The 19,516-nt window shown below is 41.9% G+C and overlaps 1 protein-coding gene across 2 annotated transcripts in view; it reads right to left on the bottom strand.

Moving 5' to 3' along the window:
- Positions 1-5,795: 5,795 nt before the first annotated feature.
- chrm2a (cholinergic receptor, muscarinic 2a) overlaps positions 5,796-19,516 on the bottom strand; it is a 54,310-nt gene continuing 40,589 nt past the window's right edge. For both annotated transcript variants that reach the window (XM_026326983.1, XM_026326982.1), the window contains exon 3: positions 5,796-7,369. In XM_026326983.1, the coding sequence (XP_026182768.1) occupies positions 5,823-7,328 (1,506 nt within the window). In that variant the 5' untranslated portion in view covers positions 7,329-7,369 and the 3' untranslated portion in view covers positions 5,796-5,822. The remainder of the gene's footprint in view (positions 7,370-19,516) is intronic.

The raw sequence follows: 19,516 nt of genomic DNA, 5'->3' as shown, positions 1-19,516 counted from the left end.
AGAAAAGAAAAACAAATTTTCCCCAGGATGTTAAAATTGCAAAAGTTATAAAGTGTGTCCAGAAAGATAGCAGATGACCAGCTTCTTCCCAAGGTGAGTGTGAAGCATCATGAATTTACAGTTGAAATCAAAATGTAGCCGTTGCCTCCGGGCCTTGGGTCACACTGAAACAAGTTTTACCTTTTGTCCTCCTTCCGGGTTTGAAGGTTTGCTCTATTTCTCCCTGCAGCCTGCAAAAGTCACTCTTGAAATCCCCCTTGGAAAGTTTAAAAGTTTGGATCCAGCTTCTTCATTTGCAAGGAAGGAATCCATTTCTTACACCAAATCATACATCCAGAAAAATATATATATACATATATATATATATATATATATATATATATGTATGTATATATACCTTCTACTACAGTTATCATATTTTCCTCGAAACACTTTCAGAACCCACAATATTCAAATTCTTATCACATTTCAAACCCAAAAAAAGAAACTCTCTGGCTGTACACTGATCATATTCAAATTTGTAATACTACAATTCTACAAGGATAAAAGAAACATGTAAAATATGAAAGAAAATGTACAATATATTGTATTTATATGTCTTCCACTGCCGCACAAAGCTGTGTCTACATGAGTCTTTGGAAGCCTGTTATTGAATGACTCTTTAAAGAGGAAGGAGTGATGACACAGAAATAGACAATAACAGTGTTCATCCTCCCAGATGTGTACTATCATATTTTGTCCAATCCGATGTCTTCATGCTGAGGAGTGAAAAAATAAAAACACCTCACAGTAAGCTCTCTCTCTCTCTCTCTCTCTCTCTCTCTCTCTCTCTCTCTCTCTCTCTCTCTCTCTCTCTCTCTCTCTCTCTCTCACACACACACACACACTAGAAGAAATGATGAAGCACTGATCTCGATATAACACAAACAGTTTTCACAAGAAAGCCCAGATTCCCAAATGTGAACACATGCACACACCAGTTACACATGTCGGTTGTGAAATCAACTAAAAAACCCACTATGCCTGCAGGATTGTATTGAAAGATTTCACAGATGAAGATTTTAGATTGTTCAGTCCAAAGGTCTGTTCATTGCCACTGCAATCAGGCAGTGGCTGTTACAGTAAATTACAGTAATGGGAGCTCAGAGCTGAGAAACACAATATCTTAAAGCCAAAAAAAAAAAAAAAAGAATTTGGGAAGGCTACATGCTCTTTAATTTGCATCACACTGCAGCAAAACTCTCAACTCCACACACTAAAGATACATCAGGGATTTTAGGATAAGAGAGCAATTCGTTTATGTCATCCTGTGTAAGGCACTTCAAATTGCTCTGTACAATCTGGCGATATATATTTTCTCACTGCAGCTGTAAAAGCATCTGCATTTTCACTTCTGCTTCGCTGCACAACATTGTTGAGATTATTCTCAGCCACGGCCCCAAGAGTGAAGCCGGAGAAACCTTAAAGTTGAGTTAATCTCCGAAAACCGCAACATGTTCTATGTACTCCATTAAAGGAGTGTAGCCCTTTGACACAAGCCGTATGAAGAGGAGCCCAAGTTAGCTCTGACGGCACATGGTGATCTGTCGATTACAATAGAGGCAATGTTTGTTCTGGTGATGCTAGATGTCAGATGAATGTCAGGTATATGTCCTGTATGTGAGCAGATGTGCATTTGACTGGACTTGTAAATGTGAAGTTCCACAAAGCGTGGAACAATGGATTCTGTTTGCACAGGACGTGAATAGGACGCAGTAAAAGCGCAGGAGGGAGGGTAAACAGTGCCACATCACACAGTGTTTACACCAGGCAGCAGGTTTTGTCTGGGATGCTTAAATTCCTGCAGCAGAACCTTTGGCTGACCTGCACAGAACGGCTGTGACTTTTCCAAACATGGTCCACATGCAGCACAATTCTCCAGCTTTGGATTGTGTCGCTGGCAAACCTGCTCCTCCGTCCTCCGAGTATCCATGACTACAAATCCAAGCGTATGTGTTTTATGTGTATGAGTACACAGTGGGGCCTATCAGTGGCCTTTCTCCCTCCCATGCAGGACAGCTGTTGTTTGACCAAACCGCACTCTCCTGTTCTATTGTAGACCCACAATCTCACAACACCCACTCTCCCGTTTCCAAAACAACAGACAACACCTGATATGAAAACGTTTTGTTCTCATTTGTTCAACAACTTGGCAACAAGAGCAGGGGGGAGTGAAGCAGGAACAAGAACTTCGCTCCTGACGTTCAAAGTGCATGACGTGGAGATAACCACAGAAAGCTCTTGTGCATTTAAATGCATCTTGCCCTTTTCCCTCTCCAGGAGGTGATAAACTGCCATCACCTTCCATCAAACACCCAAGCAGCTGCTCAAACTGGGACCCCTGGACCACCGCATGAGCTGTGAGCCACTTACTCTCCTGCTGGTATCACTCAAACGACGGCTTAGCGAAGATTAATCAGATATTCTGGAAGGCTCTTTACCGACTACTGAGACGTGTGACAGACATGGCTCCACTTATCACTGTGACGGATGCTTGGAGGTTGGACCTGGATGGATGCCTCAGTTCCCGCTGAAACCGCTGGGACACACAAACATGGACCGTCCATGCACGTGCAGCAGTGATGAAATATAAAGGGTGTATACTCAAAGAAGCATTATGATCTTACACATTGCCTGATAAATCAAGTGAAAATGGGACAAGACGTGGTGTCTCTCAGTTACTCCGCTGCCTACGGCCCTTCTGTTGTTATTCCATCTAGCCTGTGTTTTCAAAACACAGTCTCTAAAATATGATTTTAATTCAGAGCTTTGTGTAACATCAGTTCTTTGTGTCCTGTGAGCAGAAACCAGAATGTTCTACTGCATTTCCAGATTTACTGATTAGTCAGCTGGAGGTTGCCTATTGTAGTTTGTTGCAGTGGTTTATGGTGTGAGTTTGTTTTCAGTTTTATTAGACCCTTTAGCAGCTGCAAGGAAATTAGGTTGGTTGGGTGGTTTTACAAGATGTCGCAAAACCCAAAGACTAGATTAGAAAAGTTTACATTTGGTGGAAAGGAACTAATGCCTGTTTGAAGATATGGCACCAGTCACTTTCTTGCTTGTTTGCTTAAAACTTATTCAGGTCTGACAGTGGCTGATATTGATGATTGATGCAGGTGGTGAGATATTCTGGTTTATAGTCTTAAGTATCTGACACACTCCAAAAACAATCCACACTGACGTGATTTAAAATCTAATTTTCAGAGACTTTAAATTTTCAGCTCGCCCTCAAGCTCATGAAGGCAGGACAATGTGACTCGTTTCTCTTATTACAACAAGTGCAGGGATGTAGATTTGCACATATATAAGCTGTACGGTGTGTAATATAGCAGGAAGGCTAGAATGGGAGCAAAGCGTTAATTATAGCTAATGGATGTAAATGTGATATTTACATTACATTCACGACCTCATGTGAGGGAGAGACTATAACAGAATCAGGACTGTGTGGGGCACAAAGTGGAGCATGGGCACGTAGCATGAAAGCACAAGCTGAGCGTGTAATAGGCGGTCTGTAATCTCAAATGTAGGTGTTCCACATCGTCCCATAATCTGATCAGCCTCATGGTGAGTTTTCACTGGAGGATCTGTCCCAGATCTCTGTTTAAGGAGACAGCTTGAGGAGATATTTGATGCAGGCGTAATTCTTTGCCAAGCCCCCTACCAGCCACTGTGGCAACCTCCTGATGGCAAATACTCCTGCATATTCATCACTCCAACTGCTGAGCATGTACTAATGTAACAGAGAATCGCTTAATAGGGTGAAATGATGGATGAGATACATTAAAACGAAGAACATGTCTCACTGTGAATTGAGATTTTATTATTTCGTTAAATTAAATTACGCACAACTATTATTATTTTGAAAACGCAAGGGTTTTCAAAAAAAATGAACTAACTCGATGTTCAAATAAAAAAAGAAGAGATGGTTTACAAAACACGGAGACGCACGGAAATAGCCCTTTTTTAAATCACAAGGTGGTAACCTGTGATAAGATGTTAACTCCACTCTGGAGTGCACAAACACACACACACACACACACACACACACACACACACACACTACCATCCTTCCCAGACAGTATTAAGCTGCAGCTCTGAGCTCCGACCACTTGTTCCTCACACAGAGTAGGAGGTTCCTAACAGCGGTGACAGCAAACATAAATATCTAAATAGCCACAATAGAATAAACATCAGACACCATGTCAGCGTCTGTTAACTGCAAATCAAAGAGTGAACTGAACAATCTCATGCCACTTTTTTTTTTTTTTTTTTGTTTGTCTGTTTTAGTTCAGTGAGCTGTTGTTGTTTGTCTGTCTGTTGTTCTCACAGCTTTTTAAAATCTCTATGAGACATGACAGGTTGTGTTCAGTGAGTTTTCTTTCATTCAATTTTAATCCATACAAAATGTGAGAAAAGCCAGTTTTCATGTGGGAGGCTGCTGTATTTCTTGGCCAGGTGCAGTGAGTTCTTCTTCATGGTGACAGCAGCGCTTCAGAAAATTGCTGCTCCTGGCCAGAAAGCAAATATAATCTCACACATAAACACAAACACAACTTGTGTGTACACTTTAGTTTTGTGCTGAGGTTATACAAAAAAGACACGCGTTAATTAGGTGCAGGTGGTCTGTTTCCCTGTTTGAAGAATCCTGGCTCCAGCTAAATCTTAACAATAGTGTGTTAATCATAGTTCCCTAAAAGTCAAACTACTCCTTCGAATCAAAAGTGAGGATTTAATTTGGTTTCCCAATTTACAAAAAGCATTTTTCACAGTCACTCACTGCTTTCAGAAAGACTCATTTTTAATTTAAAAGTAGTTCCCACAAAAGTGCCATTTTTCAAAAACTGTCGAAGTTCCATTCCCCTCCTGTCAAAAAAAAAAAAAAAACTCAACCAAACCACCTGCTTTGTTTAACTATCTAAAATATTTTGTTATTATTTTTTGTCATTTGGCTGATCTGGCTCTATAAGGTCAAAATTATTTCTGGCGCTCGGTTATTCCTGGCAGTGTGCGAAGTTGACAAATATTTGTATATCTACTATGTGTTGATGGCAACTCATTCCCACAGGGAGATGGATAGATGGGATCACTTCCAGCCCTGATGTGAGCATGTCAGAGGCACCGCTGCCCCACTTTACTACATGTTGCTGGCTGGAAGTGCCAAGATGATGATCACAGACAGAAAGAAGGCAGGCAAAGGGGGGGGTGGGACACACATGGGTGTACACACACACACCCCGAGCCAGCACACACATCCACATGTGCACACAAATAGATTATACACTGATATGTACAGTTATCTACAGGTATCTTCACTGAACTTCAAACTTTGGAAGTTTGTAAATTCAGTCAGCCCTATTTTCCCATTGTGAAGTTTTCTTGTGTGCAGATCTTCCTCTGCTCTTATTTAAATTTTTTTTTAATAAGCTCAGTGTCACTCCTAAGTGCTGCATGCTTTACACACCCTCGTTGTTCAACCTACAACTCTGTATAACACTGACTTTTCACAGCGTTAGATGTAAACACTGCTACTGCACAACACATCTCAACGCAACTGGCATCAGTTGAATTTGTGTAAAGTGCTACAACTGGTTGTTGAGACAAACTGGAAAACCCATGATCAAAGTATGGAAAGTAATTTCAAACACACTCTTGCAGTCTTTATCATGCTCACATGTTATCACACTCACACACACACACTCTCACACACACACACACACACACACACACACACACACACACACAGGCGACTCATACGTTAACTCTCCTTCCCAAGTGGCCCATATTTATCTGGCCGACCGAATATTTTTATATTGGCAGAGGAGAAGATGTTTGAACGTCTTTTTAAATGTGACGTTGCACAGAGCGTAGCAGGCTGGGTTGATGGTGCTGTTGATGTAGCACAGCCAGTAACCAATAGTCCACACTGTGTTGGGAATACAGCTGGAGCAGAAGGTGTTGATAAGCACCATCACATTATAAGGAGTCCAGGTGGCTACAAAGGCTACCAGGATGGCCATTATGGTGCGGGTCACTTTTTTCTCCCGTGATGGTGCCGCTTTCTTCTTCTTGTTGGGAGGCTGCTTGGTCATCTTCACAATCTTCCGAGCCACGTGGTTCTGCCGCTCTGAGGCTGGGACGATCTCAACGGTGGCATTGGATGGTGTATAGCAGTCACCCTTGGGTGACTTAGTCTTGATCTTGATGCAGGTCAACTTGGAGCCTCCTGCCTTGGCCCGCTGCCGTGGGAGTGTCTGGCTTGTCTCAGCATTGGAGTTTGCAGCAGAGGGAGCCACCTCCTCATCCTTCTGGTTGGACGCAGCCACGCTGCCAGATGTAGAGTCATTGGAGCTTTCTTTCTCCTCTCCAGGAGCACAGTTCTCCCTTGCTCCATCATCACCTTCGGCTTCCCCCTCGGCAGTTGTTGAGGAGGGTCCTTTGCCATTCTGCAGTTTTCCGTCATGCTGGTTGGCTCCATCCTCAGCATTTTGGTCCTGGGAACGTCCTGCGTCCTCTCCTGGGACATTGTTGTTGTTGGGTTTTGGTGTGTTGTTCCTCCTCTGGCCAGGCGACAGGGGCTCTGGGGTGGCCGCTGATGGTTTGCGGTTTTCCTTCTTCACACGACTCTTGCTTGCTCTGGAGATCTGCCAGTAGAGCTGAATCATGATGATGACAGGCAGGTAAAAGGCGGCGATGGCTGTGCCGAACGTCACGGCAGCATTAGAGAAGAACTGGATGTAGCACTCCTTCTCAGGCACTGTCCGCCCACCAACAATGAACTGCCAGAAGAGAATGGCAGGCGCCCAGAGGATGAAAGACAGGACCCAGGCTGCAGCAATCATCATTCCTGCCATCTTGGTGGTCCTTTTGACAGGGTAGCTGAGGGGCTTGGTCACACAGAAATATCTGTCAAAGCTTATAATGAGAAGATTCATGACAGACGCATTGCTGACAACATAGTCCAAGGCTAACCACAGGTCGCACACCACCGGCCCCAGAGGCCAGTAGCCTATTACTATGTAGACTGTATACAAGTTCATAGAGCACAGTCCGATAATTAGGTCAGCACATGCAAGGCTGAATAAAAAATAGTTGTTGACAGTCTGTAAGTTCCTATTTACTTTGATGGAAAGCATGACTAAAATATTTCCAATAACTGTAACCAGACTGAGCGAACCGGCCACCAGCACGATGAACACCACCTCCACGGTCTTATAGGCGCTTTCGCTCTCTTCCACCACTGTGTCATTGCCTTCAGAGGCGTTCCAGTAGCTGAAATTGAATACATCCATGGCATTTGGTCTTTTGTTGCCACCTCCTACTCAGATGGAATCTGCAAAAGAGAGCAAGATAGAACAGAAGATTTGTGATGCCAGCTTCAGCTTTTTCGTCATGCTCTTTAATTCAATCAGGAATATTTCACCTCTTTTAGCAAATCAGAAAGAACTATCAACACCTTTGCCTTTAACTTAGTACAGAAGATTTGATGTAAAAGAACAGAGTTAAAATAATTTAAAGTAAAATACCAGATTATTAGTATCTTGACACATTTCAGTACAATTCATTAAATTTACTGCATAAGACACAATCATTTCACAACCCATCTTTTCACGTCTAACGGTGTGAGGGGAATTATTGATGATCCAGTGGTAGGTTATGAAATATAAATAGATGTATTGCTGTAAATAATCAGAAATAGCAGTGTGACCTTTTATGTGTTACATAAGCTTTTAGCCAGTCTAAATTCAATTCATCAAATAACAGTGACAATGTGGACTATACACCAATTAGACTGGTAATTAGAAGCACAGATATCTGGCACAGATATTTTTCATAATCAGTGCATAAATAACATCTCCCCATTAGACACCTGCTTCATCACAGAGGGAAAAAAAAAGAAAACACTAAAAGGACAGTGCAGTCAGAACGCACACGAATGGCTGATGATAGATGGAAAGTGGGGAAATGAGGCAACAAGCCAACAGACAAACAAACAAAATAGCCTGAACATGGGGACGCGGAGTTCAAGATCAGCAGAAGAAAGAAGTTGTTCACCACTGGACAACTGAGTCCAGTTTTCAAATATCAAAGGGTTGTCAAGTAGTTAATGTCAACCAAGTTAAACCAGACTTAAAACATAGAGTTAAAAAAGTCCCTCACAATAAATTTCTCCATGTGATGTATGAAAAATAGTGTGTCTGCGTCTCTCATGGTATTAGCACGGCATTTATTTTTGAGTGCTCAAAGCTTTACTCTGTTCTGGGCTTTTGTCTGCCTCTCGCAGTTTGATGTCAGTTTGACCACATAATGCCTAATGATGAGCTTGTGGCTCGAAGTACTGTCTTTGAATTTCTTCTGCCTTTTGTGTTGGTGTCCAAGCCCCTACATTTGAGGTTGATGTGCTTTTTAAGCTCAATCTTCCTGTCGGTGTATAAACTATATTCTAGCACGTATATTGAAAAAAATGAGTGAGAAAAATGTAATTATACACCACACAACCTATTCATGTTACCAGGAGTTCGATAAAAAACTTTTAAAAGGAATTATTGACAAAATTTGAGCTGACATTTTATCTTCAAAGGTCCATTTCCAACTTGCACTTAAAAATTCTCTTCGTACGGTGCTATAAAATTCCTTTGATCCCTAAGTGACCCACTAGTTCTCGCTTTTAACCTTAAACGTTTGCCGGTCTTGTAGACCTTGCTTTGATTTCCACACTTCTTAGCTCTGTGCTTCATAGGTTTTTGAAATTAGGAATAATGTGTCTGCTGTGCATCATGATCTGGGCCACAACTCTTGGAGCCATATCGAGTCCTGTAGGGCAGCCTGTACGGTGCACAAGGGGGCTAATTATTGCACCTTTTTTGTATAAGGACTAATCAAACTTTATTCTGCCTGTAAATCAAAATGTGAAAGTGCCATTCTGTCGTTACAAGAACAACCAATATGCTGCCCGGTGTGCTTTTGTCTTTGCAGTGAGATCAAATTTGGGGAAATTATGCAATCTATGTTCCCTTGAGACTCACTTGATTTAAGTTTGATGGTGACAATAGATTGGTCACTTGACCACCTGATGAGGTCAAACAATGTGATATCATGGTGTAGTCAGAGTTAATGAAGTATTGGGGGTGACAAACTACAGCAGCCAGAGCACTGTCTCATCCAAGACTTTGCCATTTCAGCTTAAAGCCTTTAACAGTTGAGCACAAGTTGCTGAGTAAATGGTGAACATTCACTTATCTGCTATGCCAGAAATCCCTAATCATTGCATTAGGCATGGAGCTAAGCTGGCCTAATCCCCATAAAATGTTTAAGTCCACTGATTTACTTTCAAAAACACCAACAATACAAATGGGACACACTTGTGGCTCACACGAGACAAGTGGATTAGAGAAGTAAAGTGGATCAGTATAGATGGTCATAGCACAGTGGAGGCAGTTAACTCCCCTGGCTGCTCTTTGTCCACCTCCAGCTGCCATAAGCCTTGTCCCACACCTGACATCTCTGCCACAACGCAGCACCAGCTGTGCCCTGGTCAGAGTCGTCTAAAGATGTGCAAATCCTTTTCTGCACAACATGGACAGCTGTGGTTTTCAGAAAAGGTCTAAAGGGAGACCAGACTTGGTTTTAGAGCTTCCTCAATGTAATGAAACTGCTACAGGAAAGATTTGCTCTATTCCAACTAGTCAACATGCAGATTTATAGTTTTGCTTGGTGGATTCCTGCTTATGTGTATTTTTAACATTTCACTAGCATACAGAGCAATAGTACGAGGTTATACTGAACAGGAAAAGGGCAACTTCAGTGCTGACTGATAGGAATACTGGCATCCCAGCAGCCTGCGGAGTGTGAGTGCAGTTGCCATCACCTGGGGAGAGCAGCAGTGGTGCTCCTAGCATAGCTATCAATCACAGAGCCTACCTGCAGTCAGTGCAAGTGCATCTGACAGAGCCCAATCAGAACATGACTGACACCTCTGTTGTTATTCCAAGAGAGATGAATATTTAGATTTTCTCATTTACCCCCATCACCTTTTCAATGGAATAACAATAATCACTACACTTGATGTAAAACAGGACACAGGCCTCAGTGTCATGGTTTCATTTCAGCATCTTTAAATTTCTGTAGACATTGTAGAAAAAAGTGCAACAAGTCAGTTGCTGCCATGGCAGTATTGTTCTGTGTTTGGACTTTGGTATTCCTGGAGCTGACTCACTACAGCTTAAATTGCTTATGCCATTTGGGAAGTAGAAAGGGCCAACCTCACACTTTCTCCATAGCGTCTTTCCTCATTTATTCCATTGAAGTGGACTCCAAGCTGGTCAGATGTCCAGTGGGCACAGCAGAATAACAGTAGTAATGTAAGAAATGTTTCCTCTATGCTTTTCATTGGAGGCTAAATAACCACTTATACAGGTCGCTGGTTTTGTCAGGGACAGTAAACAGGTATTGGCTTTCTGTTGATGTAGCTCTAAGCATAAATATGGGAAACATTATTTCCAGATGTGACAGCTGTGTAACTGTACTTAAACACATGCATTGGGCTGCCTCCCCAGTGTCCAGATTCCCATTCCACATCTCTAAACGCTGATCCAAGGTAAAGTGCATGGTCTTTGCTCCTTGCCTTCAGTGATTACATGCATTTTCATTGCTGGCCCTCTCCATGGAAGTATGCAGGGTCAGGGCTTCATTTACTTGCTGTTTGCAGAGAAGCATGACTGGAATGCAAACCCTATCACTGCTGCAGTATAGCTGGTCCCCAGGGGGTGCAGAGCCATTCAGCTCTCCTCTCAGTGGCATTACAGCTCATGGATATATGCAAGTTTAAAAAAAAAAAAGAAATAAAGGGTTGTCTATTGTAGACAAAAAAGCAAAGGCGGAAGTGGTGTGAGAATGTCTATGTAATATATTAATGTGGGAAGATTTTTTCACTAAGACAATCTCCTACATCTTTTTGGACTCTACTGTGAGGTTAAGTTCCTTCTTACGTAAATATTGGCTCATTTTATCCCAAGTGTGTGCAAACTACTCTCCAGCAGGGCTGTCAGTCAGACAAAGGACTGGCATACACGCAGACACACAAACACATACAAATATTTGAAGAAATGTTTGGCAGGAAATGAAAAAGGTTCTGATAACCATCAAACCAACACAGCATCTCTGTTCTGATGAAACGTAGCTACCAAACGATTTAAATCCTGAGCTAAAGAAAAATTACAAATTTGCATTAATTTCCTTGAGCTCTTTGCACAGTCTCACGGGAATCACACTGTGAGGGACAGACCTTGACAGATGCCTGTAGAGATTCTGTGTAAATATTTATACAGAGGAAAAAAAGCCCTAATCCATCCATTTTCAACCACTTTAGTCAGTGGATCATAGTGGCAGTGGGATAAGCAAAGCTGGCAAGGTGTCCACCACCTCTACCTGGGTAATCCTTGGGTGTTCCCTGCCCAGGAACGAGACCCAACCCCTGCTGCGAAACCTGGTAAAAGCACCCAGATCTTGACCTGAGGGGAGAGACAGAGGGATACAGCTGAAGGGAACATGCCTCGGGGAGACATCCATGTCAGAACAACTGATTCCTGTCAAATTCAAAGAGCAGTAGTTCCACTTAAAGCTAATCCTTGAAGTGTGAACTTCTCTCATAGTCCCCGTAGGCCCATTGGAAAGGCCCAGACACCGTCTGCAGGAGTTTTGGCTGCTTCTTCACTTTAGTTCAGTCCAACCTAGGCCCTAACCTGAGTTAATGCCCCCTGACCACAGAGCTTTCAGAGCCACAGCAGCACACAGGCTCCATTCAACATAGGACTGTGAGTCACGATGGAGCATCAAACCCTTGTGGGATAACTCGATAATGGCCTCTCATTAAAACTTAGACAGTAGTATTCATAACGCATGTAATTACAGGCAAATGCTGTCCTTTGCAGGTGTGACAAAGCCTCTCAAACCCAAACCTCCCTGGCAGTGCTTGTGTTAAGTGGACATGAAGCAAGAGAGGCTAATGAAGCAGTAACAAGCAGGAAAAACAAACAGTGATAATCTGCATTCAACTACCCAGACATTCCCCAGAGAACCTGCAGGTGGCCGTGTGTTACTCTGCACCAAGTGACGGGAATCAGCACAAAACGTAAACTGAAAAATCTGCATTTTGACGAAGATTACAGAGCAGGTGTCTTTGCCAGACTCTTCTCTAGCTTCCATTTCAGTCTCTAATGTGGTCCAGCAAATCAAAAGTGACTCATCAAGGCCCTCTTTATGTTTGTTGACAAGACTGTCTTGAGTCTTGATTTGAGGAAATTCACAATTCTTTCCCTGTGACCTTTAGATGCCACATTTTAATAAATAATATTCAGATTTATTTATGTCAAATTATCTTCAGTGTTTCAGGAATGCTAGCCCACGCCTCCTCACCTCCTCAGAGAATACACAGACACCAGTCTATTGATATTCCAGCTAGTTTGCGATCGCAGCATGCACACACACGATCTGCCCGGCAGCCCAGGCAGAGACTTGGTTCACTGTCAGCTGCCACGTTTGACCCAAAAATCTGCTAAATGCTCACATTTAGAAGGTAAAAATCCTGAGACTACCTTTAGCCTTCTGCTGATCATAGATTAAAAGTGCTAAGTCAGCTTCGTTTGCACAAGATCTTATACAGGTTGAACTACATTTGACCGTTCAGAAGCCACACTGTCTGGAAAATATCACAGACCTTTTGGGGAGCAGGACAACTGGAGCTCAACCAGTTATTAATGAGCAAAGTCCTCGGGGCAGCTGGGAAGGTAAGAGACAAGTCAGTTTTCTCCCATCATACCTTGCAGCATCTACAACGTGCTAAACACTGTCATGATGCCTGCTCGAGCGCTCGCTGTCTTACCACTCCCTTCACATTGAAGATTTTAGTCCATCCACATAATTTACCCACAACTACACCATGTATCCTCTGTTGACTTGGCTTTAATTAGCAGATTTCCATATTTCTAATCATAATTGCTCAATCTCAAGAGTAGAAGCGGTGGTATGATCTGCTACCATCTAGAACAATTTCATTAGTCTGAATCTCAGTGGACAGTTAGTGTCTGATTATAGTTTAAGTAACACCAGCTGTGTTTCCATTATCAGCAGCCCTGATGTATAAATATCATTATCACTGTAAAAAAAATAAATGTAGTTAACACAGATCTGGAAACATCACAGACCTTCCTCACTGAAATGATCCCAGGTGTCTCTGTGCTAATACTCGACAAACACTTCTCACTGGGCAGGAAGGACATTTGCAGCAGCCCTGAAACAAGCTACAATCAGCAGACAGACATATTCAGCAACATCTGGCAGGTGAGTCATTTCTCCAGTGAAACGCTGCAGGACGCTGGCAGCAACAGACAGTCTGTGTGTTTGTGTGAGGCTAATACTTTGGAAAGAATTATCTAACGCTGTGCATGGAAAACTCCTAGAGCTTCAATAAATGTATTGACATTTGCATTTTCTCTTTCAGAGAAACATGCCCACTTTTGATTATATCATCTATGTTTCATGTGGGTGAAAACAGACCATGACTGGGAGCTTGCATGATACACTGCTTGCCTTTCTCCACAGCTCATCTTCAACAGACCTGCTGCATTCGAGGCTCTGAAGAGATAATTCCAAGGAAATGGATCCACTGCTAAGCATCGCTAAGCCGGGAACACTGTTATGTACCACATTACATGTGGCAATATGTTGTCTAACCATATTGTTGGTATCAGATAAGAGCATCTCACAAGTAGTTTACCCCACAGAATGACAATATAGCCTGTTTTCTACATTGCCGGTGGGTTTCCCCGGCTTCTTCATACTGTGCATGGCAATGAGCTGCCCTGCTAGTCTCTTGTGGCGGTTCCTAATTTCACATTGCACAGACATGGATGCATTCTCCACTGCTGAGCCTCTGCATTTATGTAGCAGCTCAGTAATCACCTCACGCAGGTGAAACAGAGCCTGCTGGTGCTGCTCTGGGGCTTCCTCTCACAGGCTTTGTTCTATTAAACCCTGCACTTAGCTGTCACTGCTGAACAAGTGTACAGTGTTGCATTATGGAAAAGAAAGGGATGGATATGTGTCACAGAAATACACATACTTCACTTTTGATCTGTTGAAGCGTTTGAGACAGAGGAGTAAAAATAAAACACTGTCTGGCAGTGTCTGTTGCAAACAAATGGAAAGGTCACCTTCTGATAATGTGGTGCAGCATTGCCTTTGAATAATGAGACTGTTTTATGCAAGTGAGCTCCCAGACTTTGTAGTGGTTCAGATTATGCTGATCTTATGACCAGGTGCTGTAACCCTGTGACTAGAGTGCACTTACTGGGAAGATCATGAGCCTGTAGTGGAAGATACGTAGCAGCATATTGTGTCTACTATCACTGGAGGGCAATGCCTCTCTGCAAGTGTGTACTAAACCCATTTAATGCACCTATTACAGATATGCTTTAAGCATTAGTTTTGCACTTAACAAGACTATTTAAGTCTCAGAGTTAAATTAAAAAACAAGAGTTTATGTCTTTTGTCTTTACTTGGATTTGTTTCACCAAATTTAATTGTACGTAGTGTTGAAATTAAGTCCTCTCAGGGTCTACAGCTCTGCATCTGCTCCAAAACAACACATTCTGATTCACTCTAAAGTTCTTAGAACATTTTCGTCTTGAGAACATAGGTGCCTCTGCCATTTCTCTTAACATGATGCTGCTCTTTTGCTCACATTCTGTGAATCAGCATGCCTCCCTAAGCACTCTAAATCACTCAGTGTCACCCTGCTCCTGTCCTGTCCTCGTTCCTCTGTATGTGTCCTGCCTGTGATGTATCATGCTGGCACCAGCCCTCCACAGAAAGCTGTGGTGCTCATTAAGATAGAGAAAGATAGCAAAAATGGAAAAAAGGCGGGGAAGGCGAAGGGAAGGAGATAAAGCGTGTGCCTGTTGGATTTGTTCCACTTCATTGTTTCTGTATTTCACCACCCAGCCCCCCGTTCTGTCTTTCTCTGATGATTCAGAGTTTAGTGATAAAACGCGGAGCTATGTTGCCCTTGGACAGGTTGTTCTATTTACAGTTGGAAGAAAGAAAACGTGAGCTCTTTGGAATTGTTCACATTATAAGTTTTATGTCTACATTGAAGGCACCCATTAAACATTCACAGTGCTGGTGGAAAAAATAAATGAACCCATTGGATTTAATAACTCAAACAATACGATGATGTGTGTTAAAAATAGTGTTTGTTTAAAATCGTAATAAAGATAAAGACATTGAAGACCTTCTACATAAATGCACATAATACCAAAGGCTTTATTGTTTAAGGTTCCCGTGTTCTCCAAAGGAAACAGCTGAGACAAAAGTCAGAGCACAATAACAATCTGTTTCAGTGAAGTGTTGTGGGACCGTTGCTGCAAGAACCACTAATGTACAAAGGCTCTCTACGGTTGTGTACTCGCAGGGGGATCTGTCTCACACTTGCAAAGGAACTTCAGCTATGTCAGATAAGACAGGGACACCATGTGCCACAGCCAGTCGCAAGTGGCCATCAGCGTACTTGGCAGTAATCTGCCCTCTAAAGTCTAGTGGTGTCAGTGAAAATAAAGCTGACAGATGCTAATCCATGGAAACCAACCTCGATCCAAATAACAGATGCGCCATGGCCAAAACTCAAAGCGTTCAGACTTGACAGCCTGTCAAGTCACGTTGTCACAGAAACAGGCGATTTCGACAGGACCCACTCACGTCTTTTCCTATTTGATTACCTTGTCACTGCTTTTCATTTATCTGCTGATGAAAGGATTAGCCGTGGAGCAATGAGATACCTGAGTGGAGATTTTCACCTTTTATTTGACTGCACTCTTCTGGAGGTTTTTGACAGTTTACCTCAAACCTCTAATACTGTTGGATTAAAGTTAGACTTGCTGGAGGCCTTTTCTGAGCTTGTTTAAGAGTTTCATTATACACTTCCACCATGAGAAGCTCTACTACATTTCACAGCTGTTGTCATCAATTACATGTCGTATATTCAATTCTCCTGCTTCACTATCTGGCCTCCTCTTATTTGCATTGCCTCAAGAGCCTGTCCCTCCCGGAATAACCATCCATAATAGTGACTGCTTAGTTAAATGATGTTTGTAAAGTTTAAAAGGATTAATAATGATCAGAGGGCTTAATTTTCTGAAAACCACACACGAGAATAGCTGCTGGCGTGCTGTGACAGGCATTTTGATTCTGCTGCTGGAGAATGCATGAAGCATTTCAAAAGACAAGAGGCACGATCCTGCATCATATTTTATTTATTTTAGCCATCTGTCTGTCTTGTAGGCACTGTTTTCAGGATTACAGTGGGAAAAACACAAACTGCAGCATTGTGTTTTGCTCACTACATATATCACACCATTTCTGTCCATCTGGTGAAGCAATGTCCTAAACATAATAAACACAAACACATGTTAAGACAGTGATGCAGACCCAAACAAAGCCAGTGCTGTGAAATTACTGTGGAAAAGTGAAAAATGCTTTGCAAAGGATGTTTGAAGGCAAGAGGTGTCAGCTATGTAATTAGCCCTTCTTAGTGTGTCCTCCCCTCGCTTTCAGCATCTCATTCCCTTGTGTGCTGACTGACAGCTTTATATTTCAGGGGAAGCATGCCACTGGACTGTTAGTGCTCAAACACAATCCTCTCCACCGTTAAAATGTGGCTAATTGGTGTTTCGCTTTTGCTGAAGCACCAACAGTGCACCTAACGCAACATCTCACCAAAACATTGTGCCTAGAGCCAATCAGATCCATCCAAGTAAACATTCATTAGCAGATGCGGCACTGTTGACAGCTATTTTGTTGACATTACAGCACGCAAAGCAAATTAGCCCAAGGAAACGTGCTGTCGTTTCTGTTTCTGTTAATTGGTAAAGTTTGATGTCATGTTGCCTGTAGATAAAATCTATTAAAAGGTAAATCTGTGCCATGTTTAAAACAGGATTTCCATCATTGATGCTATTAGACAATGTCAGAACAACTGGCATATGCATCTTAATTTGGATTTTCATTCAGACCGGGGGATGTTTTTATGTGAGGTTTTTATGTGAGGATGCCATAGCTGTCCATAGGTCTAAAAACCTGAACAGGTATACAGCACGTTTGCACACAGACTGCAAACTGCAAGAACATGGGCTTTGTTTGCAGTGCTTTTGTGTTTGTTTGGATTGTTTTGTTCCTTCAGTGTAATTCCCCTTATCTTGATTGGAAATGTGCAAGTTAATGAAGCTAGGATAGAGTGAAAGGATGGTCTGCCAGCAAGCAAGGAAATAAACATCGCTGTAATCAGCCAACAGGTAACAGACATTAAGTTATACAGCTCAAGGCAGTGCAAGTAAATCCAACATGACCACACACACACACACAAAGATGAGCAAGGACTGTTAGCTGTGCATGGCCTCAGTGACTCGCAGCTGATCCATGCTTTCATTTGCTGATGGTCCACCTACAGTACACTGGTTTAATTTTGGTGCTTTTGATGCTAAATAAATTTTGCATTTATAAACTAGGACATATTGTTGCTGAATGAACTAGCCAGCAATTATTTATGGCTGAAATGAAAAACTTTTTCATTAAGAAATTAAAGCAAAACAGTGTGGAGCAGGAGCGATGTCTACATGGCAGGAACTACTCCATTAATAATAAATACTAAAAGGTGTTTTTTGTTCTAAGTGATTCTTTTTACAAATGAGATAAAGCTTTTTCCAATTCCTCGACTAATGGGTCAAATCTGATCTCAAAAATCCAAAGGGAGCTTTCTCAAACTTTGCTTCTACCAGTCTGAGCAAAGTGCCCACGCAAATGTGACAGTGGCAATGATAGATTCAGATTAATTCTAATGAATTCATTCCTCATTTCAGCTCAAACTTTGTCATGATCTATAATTTACTAGAAAAAGGCAGATTTTGATCCCCTTTGTTGTAATTTGATTCAGATGACTACCAGTGACACAGACGAGGATAATTTACCAGAGTGAAAAGACGAGAACATCCTTGTCTGTGGAGAATAGATTCAAATTCATCTCTGCTCATCATTATGCTACAATCACTGCGTCAGTCAAGCCAGGGAGGAAGGTGAAAGTAAAAGTCCAGAGCAGAACGAGTCACAGTGTCAGTCTGTTCTGAGTAAGGGACGAAGTGTGTGATGTCACCTGTGCTCGTTCACATGTGCACGTGCATGTGCAGTGCACGTGCACGTGCAGTGCAAAAGGTTGATTGGAGCAAAAGAAACGAGGAAACTGAAGGTAAGGATTGTGTTGACAACAGTTTGACAATATTCTCAGCCAGGTTTTAATTGTTTTTTTAATTGTTTAATCTTGCTTTAGTCCCTTTTTACTTTTCAGACTTTTAGTGTGACTGCTTACTTCCACTCACATTAGCTTTTGGTAAAATGAAGCCTGTTGATTTGATAATCTGAATTATCTTCTTTTTACATCCACCACCCAGATGCATTTTCTTGCCTATTTTTAGACGGTAACCTTCACATTTTCTGTAGCCATTTCTGTCCATTCAATTGAAATGTCAACCTGGAGTATTGTATCTACTTTGCCTTCAGAGAGATTTCTGATTGAGGCTCACAATACGCAGGAGCAGGTCAACCAAAACCACAAATTTCACATGAGATTGTGATGGATGGATATGGTTCTCTAGTGAAGCAATATACAAGACTCACACAGCAAAAAGGAACAACATCAAGCCCAAAAACACCCCGTGTCAGATACTGTATTTTCAGCTGAGTGCATCTAACTAAGCCAGCTGTCACAAAAACAGGAGTAATGATCCACACACCACATTGCTTCTGACATTGTTGTCAACAAAACCTCAAAGTTTTTTTTCTGAGTGAAAAATATATCAACTCAGACTCCAAAAACCATCTCGCAGCTGCAGGTGCACTTTATAACACAGGATGGTCCTGTTTTGATACATGAAATGCTCTTTTCAATCAATTTGTCATGTAGTCCAAATATTTAAATTGTTGTTCAAATTAAGGAGGAGACAGCGAGTTTCTACTGAAAATACTTATCAGAAATTCAAGGTTGGGGGATTATTTAATTAATAAACTGGGAGTAAATAGAGAGGATTACATGGCTCTTTACATTTCTGCAGGATACTGAGTTGAGCAAAAAATAATGTTATAATGGACTGATTCAGAAGATGGCCGCAAAGCAGCAAAAGGGTGTTGGCTGCAGTAAAACACCACAGAAGAAAAAAAAAAAAAAGATGAGGTCAGTGGCAGTAATGCACCAATAAACTTCTTCACAAGAAGAAGAAGAAGATGATAATGAAGTCTTTGCAGCACCTGCAGTTTTCTGAGAACATGTGAGACTTTTGATTGTTTCATTTCAGAATGGAGGCAAAACACAAACAAACATCACTAACTTTGGATTCACTAAAGACAGAGATGATACTTCCAGAGGAAAGAATTTATGAAC

Source organism: Mastacembelus armatus, chromosome 23 (assembly GCF_900324485.2).
Source record: "Mastacembelus armatus chromosome 23, fMasArm1.2, whole genome shotgun sequence".
Lineage (NCBI taxonomy): Eukaryota > Metazoa > Chordata > Actinopteri > Synbranchiformes > Mastacembelidae > Mastacembelus > Mastacembelus armatus.
The sequence above is the reverse complement of the archived record's forward strand: the minus strand, read 5'-3'. Positions and strand labels throughout refer to the sequence as shown.